Source organism: Mandrillus leucophaeus, unplaced genomic scaffold (genome assembly GCF_000951045.1).
Source record: "Mandrillus leucophaeus isolate KB7577 unplaced genomic scaffold, Mleu.le_1.0 Scaffold99, whole genome shotgun sequence".
Lineage (NCBI taxonomy): Eukaryota > Metazoa > Chordata > Mammalia > Primates > Cercopithecidae > Mandrillus > Mandrillus leucophaeus.
This window is the reverse complement of record NW_012110807.1, coordinates 59135-77014: the sequence shown is the minus strand read 5'-3', so window position 1 is coordinate 77014 and position 17880 is coordinate 59135. Positions and strand designations below refer to the sequence as shown.

Below are 17880 nucleotides of genomic sequence, written 5' to 3'. Positions count from 1 at the left end.
CAGGTGTCCCAGCTGAGACTCGGAGCCCGGTGGTCCCAGTGCAGGGGCTCAAAAGGAGCGTGAGGCTATACAGCCATGGGAGAGCTATGAACCCCACCCCTACCTTGCAGCCAGCCCTAGGGAAAGCCCAAGCAATTTGTGATATAAGGACATCTGGCAGCTACATTAAAGCCACGCTCTTCATCCCCACCCCATCCCCATGACTCTGACTTCCACAGGAGCCCACAGCCGGCACAGGGCAGGTGCTTCCAGCCAGCCCCAGAGCCAGAGTACGCTGAGTGCGTAAGGGCAGGGCTGGAAGGGCCGAGGGGCCGGCCACTCTTGGGTCTCTCCTTTGAAGGGTGAACAGCCAGACCATCTCACAGCAGCACCGACCCAGCCATGGAGCAGGAAGTGGCTGGCTAGGGTGGCTTCCGCCTCTCACCCAGCCACACCCTCACCCCAGCACTGCTGTGGCCCATGTCCCCTGCTAGTGAGGAGGTGGTCCCTTTCCCGTTCAGCTAGTAGGTAACTTATTCCTAGTCCCACTGACTCGGACCAAGGCAGGGGAGCCAAGCCAATGCCACAGAGGCGGCCCCTTGGCCTGTTGGACACCGTAGAACCCCAGACAGCACGCAGATCACATCAGGGCCCCACATAAATGTCCATTTCCAGGGAGAAGTCTTCCCTGGCCTCTTCACCATGTGAAGTGGCCTCTCCCTGCCATGAACTAATGGCCCCCACAAAACATTCTGTCCCTCTGGCACTCACAGGGCCTTCTACAACTCTTGTGCACTACTCAGTTTATATGTAGGGAAGATATTTGCTTTGGAGGTGTCTGTTTCATTTCCCGACTCCCATCCCCCCGACAGCCTGGCCAGGGTGCTCTGAGAGGGTAGGAAGGCTGTCCTGGAAATGAGGTGACAGGTTCAAGGGCTCCACGAACAGGGGCAGAGCTGCACGTCCCTCTCGTGGAAAGGACAGGGGCCAGAGCCCTGAACCACCTTGTGAGCAGTGAAGCTGCTGGAGGTGATTTCCCAGGAGTGGGCTCCCCTCAAGGCCAGCTGGGAGTGACAGTGTCCCCCTCCGTCTTGGGCTCTGCCTGGGTTTGTGAAGCACCCACTGTGTGTCAGGCATTACATTGAGCAGGCACTGTCTCTTCTATCCTTGACTTTGACCCTGAGCGGTGGGCTCCACAGACAGAGAAAACCAGGGATCAGAGGATAGTGACTTCTCAGAGGCTGGATGCCAGCTCAGATCTGACCAGCTCCAAAGCCCACATTCACCTTCTTCACCAAGCACACCCCACTTGCTAGCCGGGGCCAGCGCCTCAGAACTAGGATGGGACTGACCACTAGGAAGTCCTACCAGCAGAGGTGTGTGGACGCCCACATGGTGAGGGCTTGCAAAGTAGAAGACCCCTTTCCCTTAACCTGCTCCCCCTTGACATCGCCCCTGCACAGGATGTCATCTCAGTCTGCAGGAGAAGAGACCAGTCAGCGTCGGTCCACGGGCCTGTTTGCAGGCTTTGAGTGAGGGGGCAGCTCTGCCAGGCAGGGGTTGCGAATGGGCTGGGCTCGTGAATGGGCTGGGCTCCTGCGTGCACTCCCTGCCCTGGCTTCTGAAGCGCCCACCAGGGTTCCGGCGGCTTCCCCTGCTCGCGGCCCCTCCGACCCTGCCACTTCCCTACACAGCCCTTCCTCCTGCTCGTCATTTTCCGGAGCTCCGTGGGTGTTGGGCACAGACCCACGGCAGCCTCAGCATATGTGGAAGGCTCATGACGCATCCACGCGCGTGTGAAGTGCCGGCGTCTGCAGAGCAGAGGAAGGGGACATCTGTTTGAGTCATTGCCCAACAGCACAGGGTACTCCCATTGCTCCCAGGCCCCTTTCCCCTCCCCCAGGCCTCAGGCTCCCTGGACTCTGAAAAATGAGAAAGAGGAGGGGTGGGGAGACACAGCCCCACCCCCCACCCGGAATGGTGAACAGTGGGATGGCAACTTGGGAGCTCAAAGTGTTGTCAGTGGGAGGACAAGGTCCTCAATTCCTGGTACATTGGCCCAGAGAAGTCATGAAAACCCAAAGCCACACAGCAAGTCAGAAGTAGAAACAACACGGACCCCGCCCAGCTGCAGGGCCCTGGGAGGTCTTCAGAAAGAGCCCGCTGCAGTGTCTCCTTACAGGCATCACCGTGAGCTGGGGCTTTGCATACAGCGTCTTCATGGCTTTCCACAATGATCCCAGACCTGATCCAGAGAAACCCAGTGATCAGGGGTTGACCCGACCCTGCCATCATCCCATTCTACAGATGAGGACACTGAAGCCTGGTGAAGAGGGAGGGGTGGATGGAACCAGGCAGCCTGGCTGTAAGACCCAGAGGCTAGATGACTCGGATATAGTGGGTGCTGTCACCAGTGTTCCCTGAAATATGGGGACCCTGTTTTCAGTGGCCACCAGAGACAGTCCCAAGGCTCTTTCTCTCTCATGGACCACTCTGCACTCAGGGTTACGGCGGGTCCTCTGAGGGCTCACCACCTTCAAGGATGGGGTCGTCAGAGGCCAAAAAGGCAGCTCATGGGAGGCAAGAGTTTCTGTTCTGCAGATGGAAATGTTCGGTGCTGGAATTCTGTTGCCCTGGGAGACAGCGTTCTCTCCCCAACTGTTGGAGATCAGACCGAAAGCCAATGACGAAGCTTGGAATGTCCACCGGGGAGGTGGGTGGGGCCAAAGAGCCAGACAGGTGTCTGGAGGTGGGGGACATTGAGAGGCTCGGTGGCAGATGGAGGCACAGGGCATGTCTGCAGCCCTGACCTGCCTCACTAGGACAGGGGGCAGACTGGGCCTGGCCAGGGGAGTAGGGACAAGATCTCAGAGACAGCTGGTCCAGCAGCCTCCCCTTCAGGTGGGGAACAAAGGCCCAGTGAAGCCCTCCAGGGAGGCCTCCTTCACTAGAACTCAAGTCTTCTGGCCCGGCACTCAGTGAGAGCGTCACTCCACTGAGGGCCATGGTGCCACATGGGGATGACAGGGCACGCGGCAAGGGCTTAAGACCACCGCCTGTGCTGGCTGCAAATCTGGAGGCTGGGGCCTTCCCAGCCAAAGCTCAGAACCACATGGCTTCTAGGGCTAGTGATGCTTGGGGCTTCTCAGCCCACCTGCCCACTGTTCGAATTCATTCCTTCCCCAGTGTGGACCGGACACGTCCGCCGGGCCAGGCACTGGGAAGATATAGCGGAGGGGTCACAGCCAGGCTCAGACAACAGCACTGGCATCCCCGTGCCAGAGATGTCGGGGATAATGCCAGGAGCCATGAATGAGGGTATTAATTATCATCAATAATAAATAGGTACACATTGATACTCAAAATGGTTATGAGTCAGCATCAATGGCTATAAATCAGGAGGTATGTCAGTTGTTTCCACGTGTGTGTGTCTGCTGCTGAGCTGGAGGAAGGGTGCGTGCACCAGGGCTGTGGGGTGTGAGGCTGTGGGGTGTGTGTGCAGTGGGTTAGGGTGTGTGGGGGAATGTGCATCTGTGCGTGATGGTGTGAGTGTGCATCTGTGTGTGAGGCTACATTTGACAGTTGTGTGTGATTGTGTGGGTGTCTATGAGTGTGTCCATCATGTAAGTGTATGTGCCTGCATGCCATGTGAGTGCATGTCCATGTGTGTTTGGGGTGTGTAATGGTGTGAATGAGCATATGTGGTGTGCATGTCGATGGGCAAGTGTGTGCAAGTTATGTATAACCGTGTGTGTATTGTGTGAGGGGATGAAAGTTGGGGGGTGTAAGGATCTGTTTGTGTGTGTTCTGGTTGTGTGTGTGGGTCCATGCGTGTCTGTGGGTGAGGCCGTGTGTCTGTGTGTCTGTGTGGGTGTGGGCGTGATTTGGTGTGAGTGTGGTGAGCACGTCTGTGTGTGTGGATGAGTGTGAGTGTGCAAGTGTGCCTGCACATGCGAGTGTGTTGGGTGTGAGTGTGGGGCTGAGACCGAGGCACTGAGGCTGAATCGAGATCGGGAAGGGGCGGGTAGGGACTGTCCCTCGCTGCCCACCGAGGGTCCCAGGTAGGGCTCCTGACCTCGCACTCCGCCCCCTAAAGCCCCCCAGCACCCTCCACTCCTCCTCTGGCCCGGCTTCCTCATCCTCCTGGAAGTTTCTGGGAGCCCCCAGCCACCGCCCTGAGCGCCTAACGTCTTCCCCCGCGGGGCGCGCGTCTGAACGCAGTCTCCCAGCCCAGGCTGCGGAGCTGGAGCGCGCTCAGCACCGCCCCGCCCACCCCGACGCCGCCCCTCTGCGCCCCCTCACCACCAGTCCCACCCAGCAGCCTCCGTCCGAGAGGTCAGACGCCCACGTGCAGGAGATGCGAGTGGGGGGCCGCGGGTTACCCCGGCCAGGCACGGGGTGCGCCGCCCCCCAACAAGCCCCGCGGTCCCCCGCCCCCCGCCGCCCGGGAAGGACGGAGGGGGCGGCCTGGGATCGGGTGCGGGACTGGGAGTTCTCCAAGGTGCTAAAATAAACCCAGCGAAGGATCAGGTTTCCCGACCAAAATAACCCAGGAGCGGCCTTAGAAATGCGAACTGGGAAAGCGATCCGGGCGGGAGGCGGGGGTGAAAAATGCTTTCCGCGGGGCTCCCTCGCCCTCCTGGCAGTGCACCCCGCGGCGGACCCTCCCTCCTCTCCCCTGCAGCTGCCAGGCCGCCGGCCCCACCCAGAGTGGAGCTTTTCACCCACTGCCTCCCATTCCTTTCTGCCGTCAGTCCCCCAGTAGTGTCCCACTGGCAATCGTCTTTGACGACCAGGTGTGTAGCAGGTTCAAGCCCGGCTTGGAAGTTGCTTCTACTATGAGCCAGGCGCTGCCTGAGCACCTGGGTCCCACCAGTGAACAAATAGAGGACAGTCCCTGCTCCAGGGGAATAGCCTTTTCCTAGCAGGACACAGAACCCCAAACACTCACAAAATAAAGAGGTGAGGTTATGCTGCGTCCAAAAGGGATATGGGCTTTAAAAAAGAAAAGAAAAGAAAATTAAAAGGCTGGGTGTGGTGGCTCACACCTGTAACCCCAGCACTTTGGGAGGCCAAAGCGAGCAGATTGCCTGGGCTCAGGAGTTTGAGACCAGGCTGGGCAACATGGCGAAACTCCGTCTCTACTGACAATACAAAAAATTAGCCAGGCGTAGTGGTGTACACCTGTAGTTTCAGCTACTCGGGAGGCTGAGGCAGGAGAATCGCTTGAACTCGGGAGGCGGAGGTTACAGTGAGCTGAGATCGTGCCACTAAACTAGCCTGGGCGACAGAACGAGACCCTGTCTCAATAAAAACAAAAAGAAAAAAAAAAAACAGAGAGCAGAAGAGGGAAGAAGGCAAGGGGGGGGGGGGGGGGTGAGATTTGAGTCGGGGCTCCCTGCTGGCTCATGCAGTGGCCTGGCTCCATCTCTTCAACTCTGAGCCTCGGTTTTCCCCTTTGTGTGAAGGGCGTGAAAAACCTGTCTGTGAAGTTTCTTTGCTGGTTACACTGGGTGATGTAGGGCATGCACTTTACTCCAAGCCTGGCACAGGCATAGCAAGGGTCAGGTATAAACCAGGGATAAACATGCATGTTCGTATTTATGGTAACTATTTTGAACTCTTAAAGACAGAAAACAAGTGTCTGCAACGTCCAAACTGCTCTAGGTACCAAAAGCTGCCAGAAAATTCCTGCTGTCAAGTAAGAGAGGTAGTATTGTCAGATGGTTAGGGATTTAGGTTGAGCTTTGGGTCTGAATCCTTGTACTAGCTGTGAGCCCTGGTAAATCACTTCGCTCCCAGCCCACCTTTCAGCAATCAATATTTGGAACAAGGCCCAGGTAGAGCAATGCTCCTGGGAGGTCTACTGGTCTAAGGGGACAGGGCCACCAAGGTCATCTTTACTCTTCTCATTGGTCCTTTCATGGGGCCTGGCACACTGTGGCATCAAGAAATGTTGGTGAAGGCTGGGTGCAGTGGCTGACGTCTGTAATCCCAGTACTCTGGGAGGCCGAAGTGGGCGGATTGTTTGAGCTCATGAGTGCAAGACCAGCCTGCGCAACATGGTGAAACTCCATTTCTACAAAAAAATAGAAAAATTAACCGGGCGTGGTGGTATGCATCTATAGTTGCAGCTACTTGGGAGGCTGAGGTGGGACGATCACTTAAGCCTGGGAGGTGGAGGTTGCAGTGAGCCAAGATCATGCCACTGCACTCCAGCCTGGGCAACAGAGCAAGACCCTGTCTCAAAAAGAAAAAAAAAAGTGTTGATGAGTGAATGAGTGAAACTGAATGAGTAAGTGAATGAGTGACAGATGAGGCCCAGCAGGCAGGGAACAGAGAAGCCGTGGGACACGTGGCTAGGAGGATAGCTCGAAGGCTCAGAGTCGGAGGGACTGGCCTGCTTAAGTCCTAGCTCTGGCCCTGGTCAGTTGTGTGGTCTCACAAGTGATGTCACCACCTTGGGCCTGCACTTGTTCCTCTAACATGAGAAGAGGGTGGTTGGACTTGCCTTGTCAACCGGGAGTGTCTGTGGCCCCATCCTGCCTCCCCATGTCTGGACGCTACAGTGTTTAGGTTAGCCTACTAGATCCCATGGGATCCCTCCCAGCATGGTCCCAGTCACCTCACCTTGACTATTTGTTTCTTTATTTTTTTTTTCTTTTCTTTCTTTTTTGAGTTGGAGTTTTACTCTTGTCACCCAGACTGTAGAGCAATGACGTGATCTTGGCTCACTGCAACCTTTGTCTCCCGGGTTCAAGCCATTCTCCTGACTCAGCCTCCCAAGTAGCTGGGGCTACAGGCGCCTGCCACCACGCCCAGCTAATTTTTTGTTTTTTTTTTAGTAGAGACGGGGTTTCACCATGTTAGCCAGGATGGTCTCGATCTCCTGACCTTGTGATCCGCCCACCTTGGCCTCCCAAAGTGCTGGGATTACAGGCGTGAGCCACCACGCCCGGCCTATTTTCTTTTTCTTTGCCTTTTTTCTTTTTCTTTTTCTTTTTTTTTTTTTTTTTTTGAGGCAGAGTTTTGCTCTTGTCACCGAGACTGGAGTGCAATGACGCGATCTTGGCTCACTGCAACCTTTGTCTCCCGGGTTCAAGCCATTCTCCTGCCTCAGCCTCTTCAGTAGCTGGGATTACAGGTGTGGGCCACCAAGCCCTGCTAATTTTTATATTTTTAGTAGAGATGGGGTTTCACCACATTGGACAGGCTGGTCTCGAACTCCTGATCCACCTGCCTCGGCCTCCCAAAGTGCCAGGATTATAGGCATGAGCCACCGGGCCCGGCTTTTTTTTTTTTTTTTTTTTTTTGAGACAGAGTTTTGCTCTTGTCTCCCAGGCTGGAGTACATTGGCATCATCTCGGCTCACTGCAGCCTCCACCTCCTGGGTCCAAGCGATTCTCACGCCTCAGCCTCCCAAGGAGCTGGGATTACAGGCGTGAGCCACTGCGCCCGGCCTTGACTACTTGTTTCTATCCTGCTTTAGGGCAGAGGGATATATGTAGAAGGACGGCCACCCTAAAGTAGTTTTTGAATAGTTACACAATGGAAACAATGAAAAGTCCAATAACAGGGGATTGGTTACATAAATTCTGGCCCAATCATGTGACAAAATGCCAGGCAGCCTTTGAAAAATAATAGGGTGTCATGGAAACATGGCCAGATTTATATTGTTAAGTGAAAAGGGCAGGGTGCTTTTCAGAAGAAGGTATGATGTCATCACATGTTTAAAATGCATATTTTGGTGCCAGGCGCAGCGGCTTGCATCTGTAATCCCAGCATTTTAGGATCGTGGCAGTAGACCACTTGAAGTCAGGAGTCCAAGACCAGCCTGGCCAACATGGTTGAAACCCCATCTCTACCCAAAAATACAAAAATTAGCTGGGCATGGTGGCACACACCTGTAGTCCCAGCTGCTCGGGAGGCTGAGGCATGAGAATCACTTGAACCCAGGAGACAGAGATTGCAGTGAGCCAAGATCATGCCACTACATTTCAGCCTGGGCAGCAGAGTGAGACCCTGTCTCAAAAAATAATAATAATAATTTTAAAATGCATATTTTTGTGTACGTTGCATATATGTGATATATAGAGATATAGTTTATTTAGTATATACTGTTTTCTAATTATTAAAGTAATGCTTGGTTGATGCAAAATATTTTAGTAACTGGAAATCAGACAAGTGAGATTCCCTTTATATCCTGATCACCCTCATGTTAACACTGGGTGGTAGGATGAAACCTGTATCAACCGTGTGTGCTGAATCTATTGCAGTAAGTATGTAACACTTTAATATATATAGTAAGAAAAAATAAGGTTATTGGTAAAATTGTACTGTTTTATAAATGGGCTAATTATTTTGTGGATGTGTGTCCTGTATCCCCAACTAGACTGCGAGATCAATGAGAGGACGAGATCAATAAAAGCACTGAATGAATGAGTGAATGAATGGATGAATTAATTCTCAGTCTCTTGGGAAGTGGGATTGTGCGGCTCATGGTGGGTGCTTACACAGGTTTGTAGGGGGCAGGCACAGTGGCTCATGCCTGTAATCCCAACACTTTGGGAGGAGGAGGCAGGAGGATCACTTGAGCCCAGGAGTTCGAGACCAGCTTGGGCAATATAGGGAGACCTCATCTCTTAAAAAAAAAAAAGTAAAAATAAAGGCTTGTGGGTTGACAACCAGGAGTGTCTGTGGTCCCATCCTGCCTCCCGGTGTCTGGGTGCTACAGTAGGTGGTTCAGGTTAGCCCACCAAGCTTGCTTACTCACTCTTGATTCTCAGCTACCTGAGAGTGTGTACAGAGTCACCCCACCATACAAAGGAGAGAAGCGGGTCTCAGGGTCCTGGAGGAAGTCACCAAAATCATCACGGACAGAAAGAGCCCTTCACAAAATCTTCTTGCCAGCCCTCAAAGGGGAAAATGGGCTTGGAATGGTGAAAGGACTTGCCTGGAGGTGGCTGAGCCAGGGTTTGAACCTGGGGCCATCCTACCCCAGACTTTACGTCTTAACTACCGCTGGGCAGAAGCCAAATCAGATCCCATGGCCCCGCCAGTGCGAGGCCCAATGTGGCTCTCAGAACCTGCCAGCAGCTCCGGCCAGACGAAATGCTGACACAACCTCTGGCTATTAATAACCCCTGTCTGAGCCGGGCTCCTGTGCCCCTCCTGAGGCCACCCAGGGAGAGTGGGGTGAGTGCTTGGTGGAGAGATAAGCAGATCAGGTCCCTGTGGTCCAGGAATCTGAGTCCAGCGGCCCTCGTGCCACGTCCCATAGGGACCACTTAGGAGCCAGACCCCTTCTCTTTTCAGCTTCCTGGCTGGAGGCCTTCACCCCCTCAGCCTCAGCTTCCCCGTCTGTAAATGGGGATATCACAGCTGCATCACAGGACTGTCATTAGACGTTGTCGGTAAGCTGAACACATAGGGAGCTCAGCACACAGAGAACTTGTACACGCTCAATATCCGTGCCTGGCGTACACACTTCCACGTGCGCCTGTTTCCAGCTGTCTGGAGTCCGGGATGAAGCAGCGCGTGTCATCATTGCTGCACCCAAGATGGCAGGACGTCCTGCGGCCATGACATCCCTCTATGGCCGCACAGTCCGGGTGGAGCACGCTGGAAAGGAAGAGGGGGGAATGAGGCAGGTCTAGCCTGCTCTAGCCCAGCTGGACCCAGCCAGGGCGTCTGCAGGGAACCCCAGACTGAGGGCTCCTGACCTCTGGCCTCTTCCCTGCCAGGGATGGGGAGGAGGCCAGACCACAGGGTTGGGCCCTTCTGAAGAGGGCACTCAAAAGGAAGAGAGGGCTGTGCCTCGTTTGTCAAATGAAATCAATTCCTAACCCACAGGGCTGAAATCGATTCCTAAGCCACTCTGCGGCAGGGACCCAGCTCAGCATTTCACAAACACGGTCTCATCCAGACTCACGAGAGCCCTAGCAGGTGAACACTGTCATTCTCATGCGACAGGTGGAAACACCAAGGCCCAGGGAGGCCAAGTGACTTGCTCAAGGTCTCCCAGCTGGTTGATGGCGGGGCAGAGCCCCATCTGTCTGACTCAGAGCCTGGGTGCCTGTCCCCCGTGGCCAGGGAACCCCCAGTCCCTCCCAGGGCAGCTTCCTGTTGTTGGGAGGCTCTAGGTGGGCCTGAGGCACCATGGGCGGGCTCCATGGTTGGAAGAGAAGTTGCAGCCTCCTGCCTTCATCTGGGCTGAGCAGACAGGCGCTGGCACCCAGAATCAGGAGACAGAGGAGCTCGCTTCTGACTCTTCTGGTCAGCTGAAACTGGCAGCTTCCCCCATCGAGCCCAGGCCCAGTCAGCCCTAAAAGGGCTGTGGAGACTTTGGATTCCCACAGGTGGCCCAGGTGGGAGCAGGGATCCCTACCTCACATCCCGAATCCTCAATTGTGCCCTCTGGGTCTGCATTCTGGGTTTGCAGCCTCTCGACCCTTGGGCCCCATGCAGCCACACGGGCCTCCTGGGGCCTCCTGCAAGGCGGGCTCTCCCTGAATGGGGGTCCCCCCTTTTTCTTCCTTCCTGGGGGGAGCCGTCCATGACTCCCAGACCAGACCCAGAGCTCCCAGAGCCCCGCTTCTAGGATCCTGCCACACATTTGCACACTGGTGACCACTTACACGTGTCCTTCTTTCCATCCCCGCTGAACTGTGAGCTTTTTGCAGTGTGCCCAGCACTGACACAGCGCCAGGCGCTCGGTAACTATTTACAGGTTGCCTGAAGCTGCTGTCACACTCCTGTCCTTTACAAAGTCCCAGGTAGTGCAAGCAACCTCCAAGAGGCGATCCGTTACCAGCTGACTTATTACCCCTCCCTCTGATGGAAATCAGAGCTCACGGATTGTCATTTGATTGGACTGTGATGCGCTGAAGCTGAATTCAAGACTGATTTAAAAAAAGACCTGCCAGCTTAATGAATGCTGTCACAGAGGGAGGAGCTGGACCTGACCCCAGGGACCCAGGATGATGCTGTCAATGACGTCGTTCACTCTATCTGGTGCCCAAAGAGGCCTCGGCCCGAGCAACACCGTCCAGTTTACAGAACCAGGTCCAAGCTGCCAGGCCGCTGGGGCAGGCAGGCCTGGCTTGCAGGGGTCTGGACGGCTCAGAGGGAAGCTGGTAAAAACAAGGTAAGCCCAGGTCCCACCTCTGCCCTGTCAGAGGCCAAGGCCACCGCAGAGTCGAGAGCAGCCGGAGGACTACATTTCCCAGAGTCCCCCAAGCCCAGGGATGAGCCATTGGCCGATTTAAATAGCCCAGGCCCGAGGCAGCCAGGCCGCAGCTGTGGACTCCTCACCTCCGGAGGCTCCGCGGGTGCAGGCCCAGCATTGGAGGGCTCGGTTGGCTGCCCGGCTGGCACTGACGTCCCCGTGGAGCCGGGTGGCAGCGGAGATAAACAACCATGTGCAATTCTCCACCCTATATTTAACAGCTGCGGCGGAGAAGGCAGGGAGGCAGTCACGGTGGCGGCTCTGGGGGCAGCTCTTGTCTTCGGGGAGAAGGCCCTTGGAGCCGGGCTGGCGTCGGCCTTTTTGGGGTGAGCGAGGTCACCATGCCAGCTTCCCAGAGCCGGGCCCGCGCCAGGGACCGCAACAACGTCCTCAACCGGGCTGAGTTCCTGTCCCTGAACCAGCCCCCCAAGGGGGGCCCGGAGCCCCGCAGCTCCGGCAGAAAGGCCTCTGGGCCCTCGGCACAGCCCCCACCTGCTGGTGACGGGGCCCGAGAGCGACGCCAGTCACAGCAGCTGCCAGAGGAGGACTGCATGCAGCTGAACCCCTCCTTCAAGGGCATCGCCTTCAACTCCCTGCTGGCCATCGATATCTGTATGTCCAAGCGGCTGGGGGTGTGTGCCGGCCGGGCGGCGTCCTGGGCCAGTGCTCGCTCCATGGTCAAGCTCATCGGCATCACGGGCCACGGCATCCCCTGGATCGGAGGCACCATTCTCTGCCTGGTGAAGAGCAGCACACTGGCCGGACAGGAGGTGCTCATGAATCTGCTCCTGGGTGAGTGTGCCTGCCACCCGCCACTGGCTGTCAGGCCCCTCGGGAGGGAGACCGGCCTGCCCAGCCCCACTCTGGCCAGGACCTGCACAGCCCTCAGAAACCGGCTGGGATGGTCTAATGAGGTTAGGCAGGAAGGGTGCCCCAGAAACGGGCAGGCTCCAGTGTGGGGAGCGAGAGCCAGGGATGCATAGAGGAGGCTCCCCAGCCACGTGCCAAATGAAGGCAGAGGCCAGTGCGGCCCTGTGAGGAGGGCCTGCTGGGCAGAAGGCACCGCTGCCCAGAGGCGGCTTGAGGGGAGGCTGGGCCAGAGGCGGTGGCCTCAAGGGAGATGGTCAGGGCTCTGGTGGGCGGCCTGGAATGGGGTGTCACTGACTCCTGCCCCATGGCTGGGGTCCTCGCTCCTTGATAGCTCCCAGCTAGGCAGTGCCCGTGAGCTGCCCATGAGCACCTCCCGCCTCAGTTCGGGAACCCGGCAAGCTGCCCAGGCTTCTCCCGCAGGGTCTGGGGATCCAGGGGGTCCAGCTGGTACTGCCACCCACTCACAGCCCCCTGGAGTTCTTCCCTGCTCCTTCCCAGGGGGAGTCACTGGAGAAGGGGTTGGGGGACCAGTTGTTGGTTTGTTTCCAAAGTCTTTGCCACCAGCGTCTTGCAGATTAGCACCGCCCTGTGCCAGGTGCCACATGGGACCCATGTGGGGGCAAGCCATTCCCTCCACCCAGAGGTGACACCCAGCCCCCGTCCAGGCCACCCTTTGGGCACCGCCAGGTCCCCAAGGTGCCCCGGGAACCTCTACTTGCATCCTCCATGCCAGGCCCACATCGATTTCCTTGTCTTTCTCAGTGTGGCCATCATTTGGGGGACATGTGAGGTGGAGGTCTCGGGAGAGGTAAACGTTAACAAGTGGTCTCGGTTCCAAAAGGGCGTTGGGTTGGACCACAGAGAACACGGGTTCCAGAGGAAGTCACAATAAAAACGTATCTCCTCACTCTAGTCTCAGTCTGAAGGCTCCATGCCCTGTGGGTGGGACTCAGGGAGGCAGAAACCATCGGATACTTCATGCAGGAGATGGCTGGGTCTGCCACCTTCGAGGTATTCTTGTTCCTTTTGTTTTTTTAGACAAAGTCTCGCGCTGTTGCCCAGGCTGTAAGGCTGAAGTGCAGTGGCGTGATCTCAGCTCACTACAACCTTCAGCTCACTACATCCTCCGCCTCCCAGGTTTAAGCAATTCTCCTCCCTCAGCCTCCCAAGTAGATGGGATTACAGGTGCCCACCACCACACCCAGCTAATTTTTGTATTTTTAGTAGAGATGGGGTTTCATCATGTTGACCAGGCTGGTCTCAAACTCCTGACCTCAGGTGATCCATCCGCCTTGGCCTCCCAAAGTGCTGGGATTACAGGCATGAGCCACCGCGCCTGGCCAGTTTTCTTGTTCTTATTACTAAATTGTTTACATTACAATAACTTATGATTTACTCCTGAATAAAGAGTCTCACGAGCTTGGTGCTATTATCGTGCCCATTTTACATATTAGGAAACTGAGGTTCCTATAAATCAACCTGGCACAGCCTCGGGGCTTGAGATTTGCACCGGCTCCGGCTGACACACAGACCAGGTGCTGTGCCACGGGCATGGGAGGGAGGGACAGAGCAAAGTGGCCGAGGCACTAGGCCAGGCGCTTCCAGGGGCAGAACCTGCTCTCATTATCAACAGTTTCACACGGGGCCACGTGGCTTAAGAAGACTGTTGGGAGTTAGAGAGGTAGGTTGCCTGCTGTCAGAGATGGGGTGGGAAGGCATACGCCCGAGTCTGTCTCTCAACCCTGCTCCCTTGACCCCATCTCCTCCTTGCCATCTTCCTTCCCCATTTGACGAGGGAGGTGATGAAGTTGTCATTGGTTGAGTACTTACCACATTCCAGGGCTTTGCATAAACCATATCATTACTTCGGCTCTTCACCATAACCCATGGAGCTTGGTGCTGTTATTATTTCCCGTTTAAAGAGGGGGAAACTGAGGCATGGAGTGACGATGGTTCCAAGATCGGGCAGCTAGTCAGTGATGGAGCCAGGAGCAGAACTGGGAGCAACTCTAGCTTTGCTTTGCATTTTCAGAGGAGAGGGAGAGGGAACCAGCTCAGACTGTGTGAAGTTTCCAGCGGGGGGAGGATCAGAGAAGACAGGAGGTGCATCTCAACTTACCCACAGTCAGTGGATTCTCTAGTAAGCGGGTGAGCTCCCCCAGGTAGGAGGTATGCAAGCAAGCTGCCTCTCATCACCAAGTAAAATAGCTCTGCTTTGATTTGGTTTTTTTACAGGAATGCTTTTAAGAACATTTCCCCTGCCCCAAACATTGAAAAATTTGCAACTTACTTGTTAAGATAAGGCTTCAGGCTCATTCCAGCAGCCAGCTGCTATGGGCACAAAGGTGTATGCCCCACAGGATAAAGATGAAGATTTGAGATGCCTTCCTCCTTGAACAGAAATGATAGACATTTTTAAAAACTTTAAAAACATCATTTAGTGAGCTTTATTATGTACCAAAGACAATGGCATGAACGGCCTGTATTTTATTTTATTTATTTATTTTTTTTGAGACAGAGTCTCGCTCTGTCGCCCAGGTTGGAGTGCGGTGGCGCATTCTCGGCTCACTGCCAGCTCTGCCTCCCGGGTTTATGCCATTCTCCTGCCTCAGCCTCCCGAGTAGCTGGGACCACAGGCACCGCCACAACGGCCGGCTAGTTTTTTGTATTTTTTTAGTAGAGACGGGGTTTCACCGTGTTAGCCAGGATGGTCTCGATCTCCTGACCTCGTGATCCGCCCGTCTCTGCCTCCCAAAGTGCTGGGATTACAGGCTTGAGCCACCGCACCCGGCCGGCCTGTATTTTATGATGTAAAAAAGCTGTTGATGACCTTTCAAGGTAAACATTAATGTGCCCATTTTACAGATGAGTAAACTGAGGCTCAGAAAGCTCAAGCAACTTGCCCACCACACAGCTATAAGTGGTAGGTTCAGGAAGTAAATCCAAGGCCCTGTGACTGCAAACCCCCCCCCCCCCGCCTTGCTGCTCACCATGGGGCTGTAGATCGGTCATATCACCCATGTTCACTGCACTCCTGGAGCGTGTGTGCTTTGAGGAGGGGAATGGTCTGGGAGGAGGATGACTGACTTCTATCCAGGTATTGAGATCATGGGGACATAGGGCCTGGCACAAGGCGGGCACTCAGCACAGGCCCAGAGCAGGCCGGATGGGTCTGGGGACCCCAAGGTCCTTCCGTGGGGATGCCAGCTCAGCCCTCGGCTTGGTGGGAGTAAACAGCAGCAAACGGCCAAGGCGCGCTCTAATCCCACTGCTCTGGTCTGACCTGCCAGGAGGGACGGTCCCAAGGTCCCCTGTCCCAGGAAAGCAGACCACCCACTGAGTGCGGGCTGCGGGTTCCATCTGTCCTTTTGTCTTTGGAGGGCACCCTTCAACCCTGGAGCATAGGCTCTGGGGTCAGACTGGCTTTTGTCCAGGTCTCTGCTCTGACCCTTACTTGCTGTATGCATCTGCTCAAGTCAGTTCCTGTCTCTGAGTCTCAGTTTCCCTATCTGGGGACTGAGGGGACTGTGGCAGGGATCTGAAGGGAGCTGGTAAAACATTTGGCACGGTGGGTGCCATGCCACACATGTCCCACCGATGGCTGACATCACTGCAGTACTGAAGGGGGAGGGAGCCCTGCCTAACCCTGCCCCATGGCACTGAGCCAACTCCTGGGGCAGTCTCTGGGCTGGGAGCAAGACCTCCGAGCTTGTGGTTGGGTTCTGGGTTCCACTTGGCTCTGAAGAGGCAGACTTGGGAGCTTGGGAAATGGGAGCTGCAGCTACAAGGCCTAGGAAGGGTCCTGCTGGGCCCCGGGAAGTTCTCCACATGCTCCTGCATGGTAGTCAGTCCCATGCCCTCCCTGCTTGCCCCTCCCCTAGTGCACACTGTCAAGACTCCAGAAAGCTCAGAACCAGAAGGGGTCTTAGCAGCAGGCAAAAGCTTGGACTCCAGAGGCAGCAGGAGCTGGGTGCAAATCCCAGCCCTGCTGTGGGAACTCAGGCAAGTGACGTTGCCTCTCTGAGCCTCAGTTTCTTCATCTGTCAAATGGGTTGTTGGGAAATCTCCCTGATGAATCTCACGTAAAGTGCTTGGCACTTACTGATGTTGGTTAACGCTTAAGTAGCAATGATTATCATCATCATTATCACCGTCATCATTGTCAGAAGTCCAGGACCAGCCTCCTGCCAGGTACCTTCCAAGCTCTAGATGCCTTGAGACCACCCTGTCCCCTTCCTTCTCCCTCCCGCGCAGCACCCAGCTTGATGATCCGAAGGGAGCCAGGTGACAGGTGACAGGTGACCAGGCCCATCGTGGTTCACTAAGCCCATCCTTGTTTCTTCATGGGCCTGTCCTGTGGTGGGAAATGCCTACGGTCTTGTTCCCTGATCTGTGTCCTTTATGAAAGTATCTTTTTGTTTGTTTTTGAGACAGGGTCTCTCTCTCTGTTGCCCAGGCTGGAGTGCAGTGGCAAGATCTTGGCTCACTGCAACCTCTGCCTCCTGGGTTCAAGCCATTCTCCATGGTTTCGCCATGTTGGCCAGGCTGGTCTCGAACTCCTGACCTCAGGTGATCCACCCACCTCGGCCTCCCAAAGTGCTGGGATTACAGGCGTGAGGTGATCCACCCACCTTGGCCTCACAAAGTGCTGAGATTACAGGCTTGAGCCACTACGCTGGCCTATAAAAGTATGTTTTTCTTCTTTTTTTTTTTTCCTTTGAGACAGAGTCTCGCTCTGTCCCCAGGCTGGAGTACAGTGGTGCGATCTTGGCTCACTGGCATGAACCCGGGAGGCAGAGCTTGCAGTGAGCCTAGATCGTGCCACTGCACTGCAGCCTGAGTGACAGAGTGAGACTCTGTCTCAAAAAAAAGTATCTTTACTGAGATTTTCCTGAATATGAAAACTACTTTTTTTTTTTCTTTTTGAGACGAAGTCTCGCTCTGTCACCCAAGCTGGAGTGCAGTGCTGTGATCTCGGCTCATGGCAACCTCTTCCTCCCTGGTTCAAGTGATTCTCCTGCCTCAGCCTCCCGAGTAGCTGGGATTACAGGTGTCCACCACAACACCTGGCTAATTTTTGTATTTCTAGTAGACATGGGGTTTCACCATGTTGGCCAGGCTGGTCTTGAACTACTGACCTCATGATCCGCCTGCATCTGCTTCCCAAAGTACTGGGATTACAGGAGTGATCCACCACTCCTGGCTATGAAAACTACATTTTTATGTCATTTTTTTTATTGTGATAAGCTATCCATCACATAAAATTGATCATTATAATCATTTTAAGTACACAGTTCAGTGGCGCTGAGTCCATTCACACTGTTCTGCAGCCATCACCACCATCCATCTCCGAACTCTTTCCATCTTTCATTTTAAAAAACAGAAGCTCTGTCCCCATTAAGCACTGACTCCCCACTCCCCTTCCCCCAGCCCCTGGCAACCTCCATTCTACACTGCATCTCTGTGGATTCGACTGTTCTAGGGACCTCACGTAAGTGGAATCGTACCGTATTTGTCTTTTGTGACTGGCTGATTTCATTTAGCATGATATCCTCGAGGTCCATCCATGCTGTAGCGGGCACCAGCATTTGCTTCCTGTCTAAGGCTAAATAGTGCTCAGTTACAGGATGGACCACACCTCATGTATCCATTCGTCCACTCATGGACGCTTCCATTGCTTCCACCTTTTAGCTGCTCTGAGTAACACTGCCGTGCGCACAGATGTATATGCATCTTCTTGAACCCCTGCGTTCAGTTCTTTTGGTTGTATACTCAGAAGCGGGCCTCTGGATCACAGGGTAATT

At 54.9% G+C, this 17880-nt stretch overlaps 1 protein-coding gene across 1 annotated transcript in view; it reads left to right on the top strand.

The window, feature by feature from the left end:
* The first annotated feature begins 11244 nt into the window (after positions 1-11244).
* PPAPDC3 (phosphatidic acid phosphatase type 2 domain containing 3) overlaps positions 11245-17880 on the top strand; it is a 21324-nt gene continuing 14688 nt past the window's right edge. Inside the window, exon 1 of the mRNA XM_011971139.1 lies at positions 11245-11998. Coding sequence (XP_011826529.1) covers positions 11548-11998 — 451 coding nt within the window. The 5' untranslated portion in view covers positions 11245-11547. The remainder of the gene's footprint in view (positions 11999-17880) is intronic.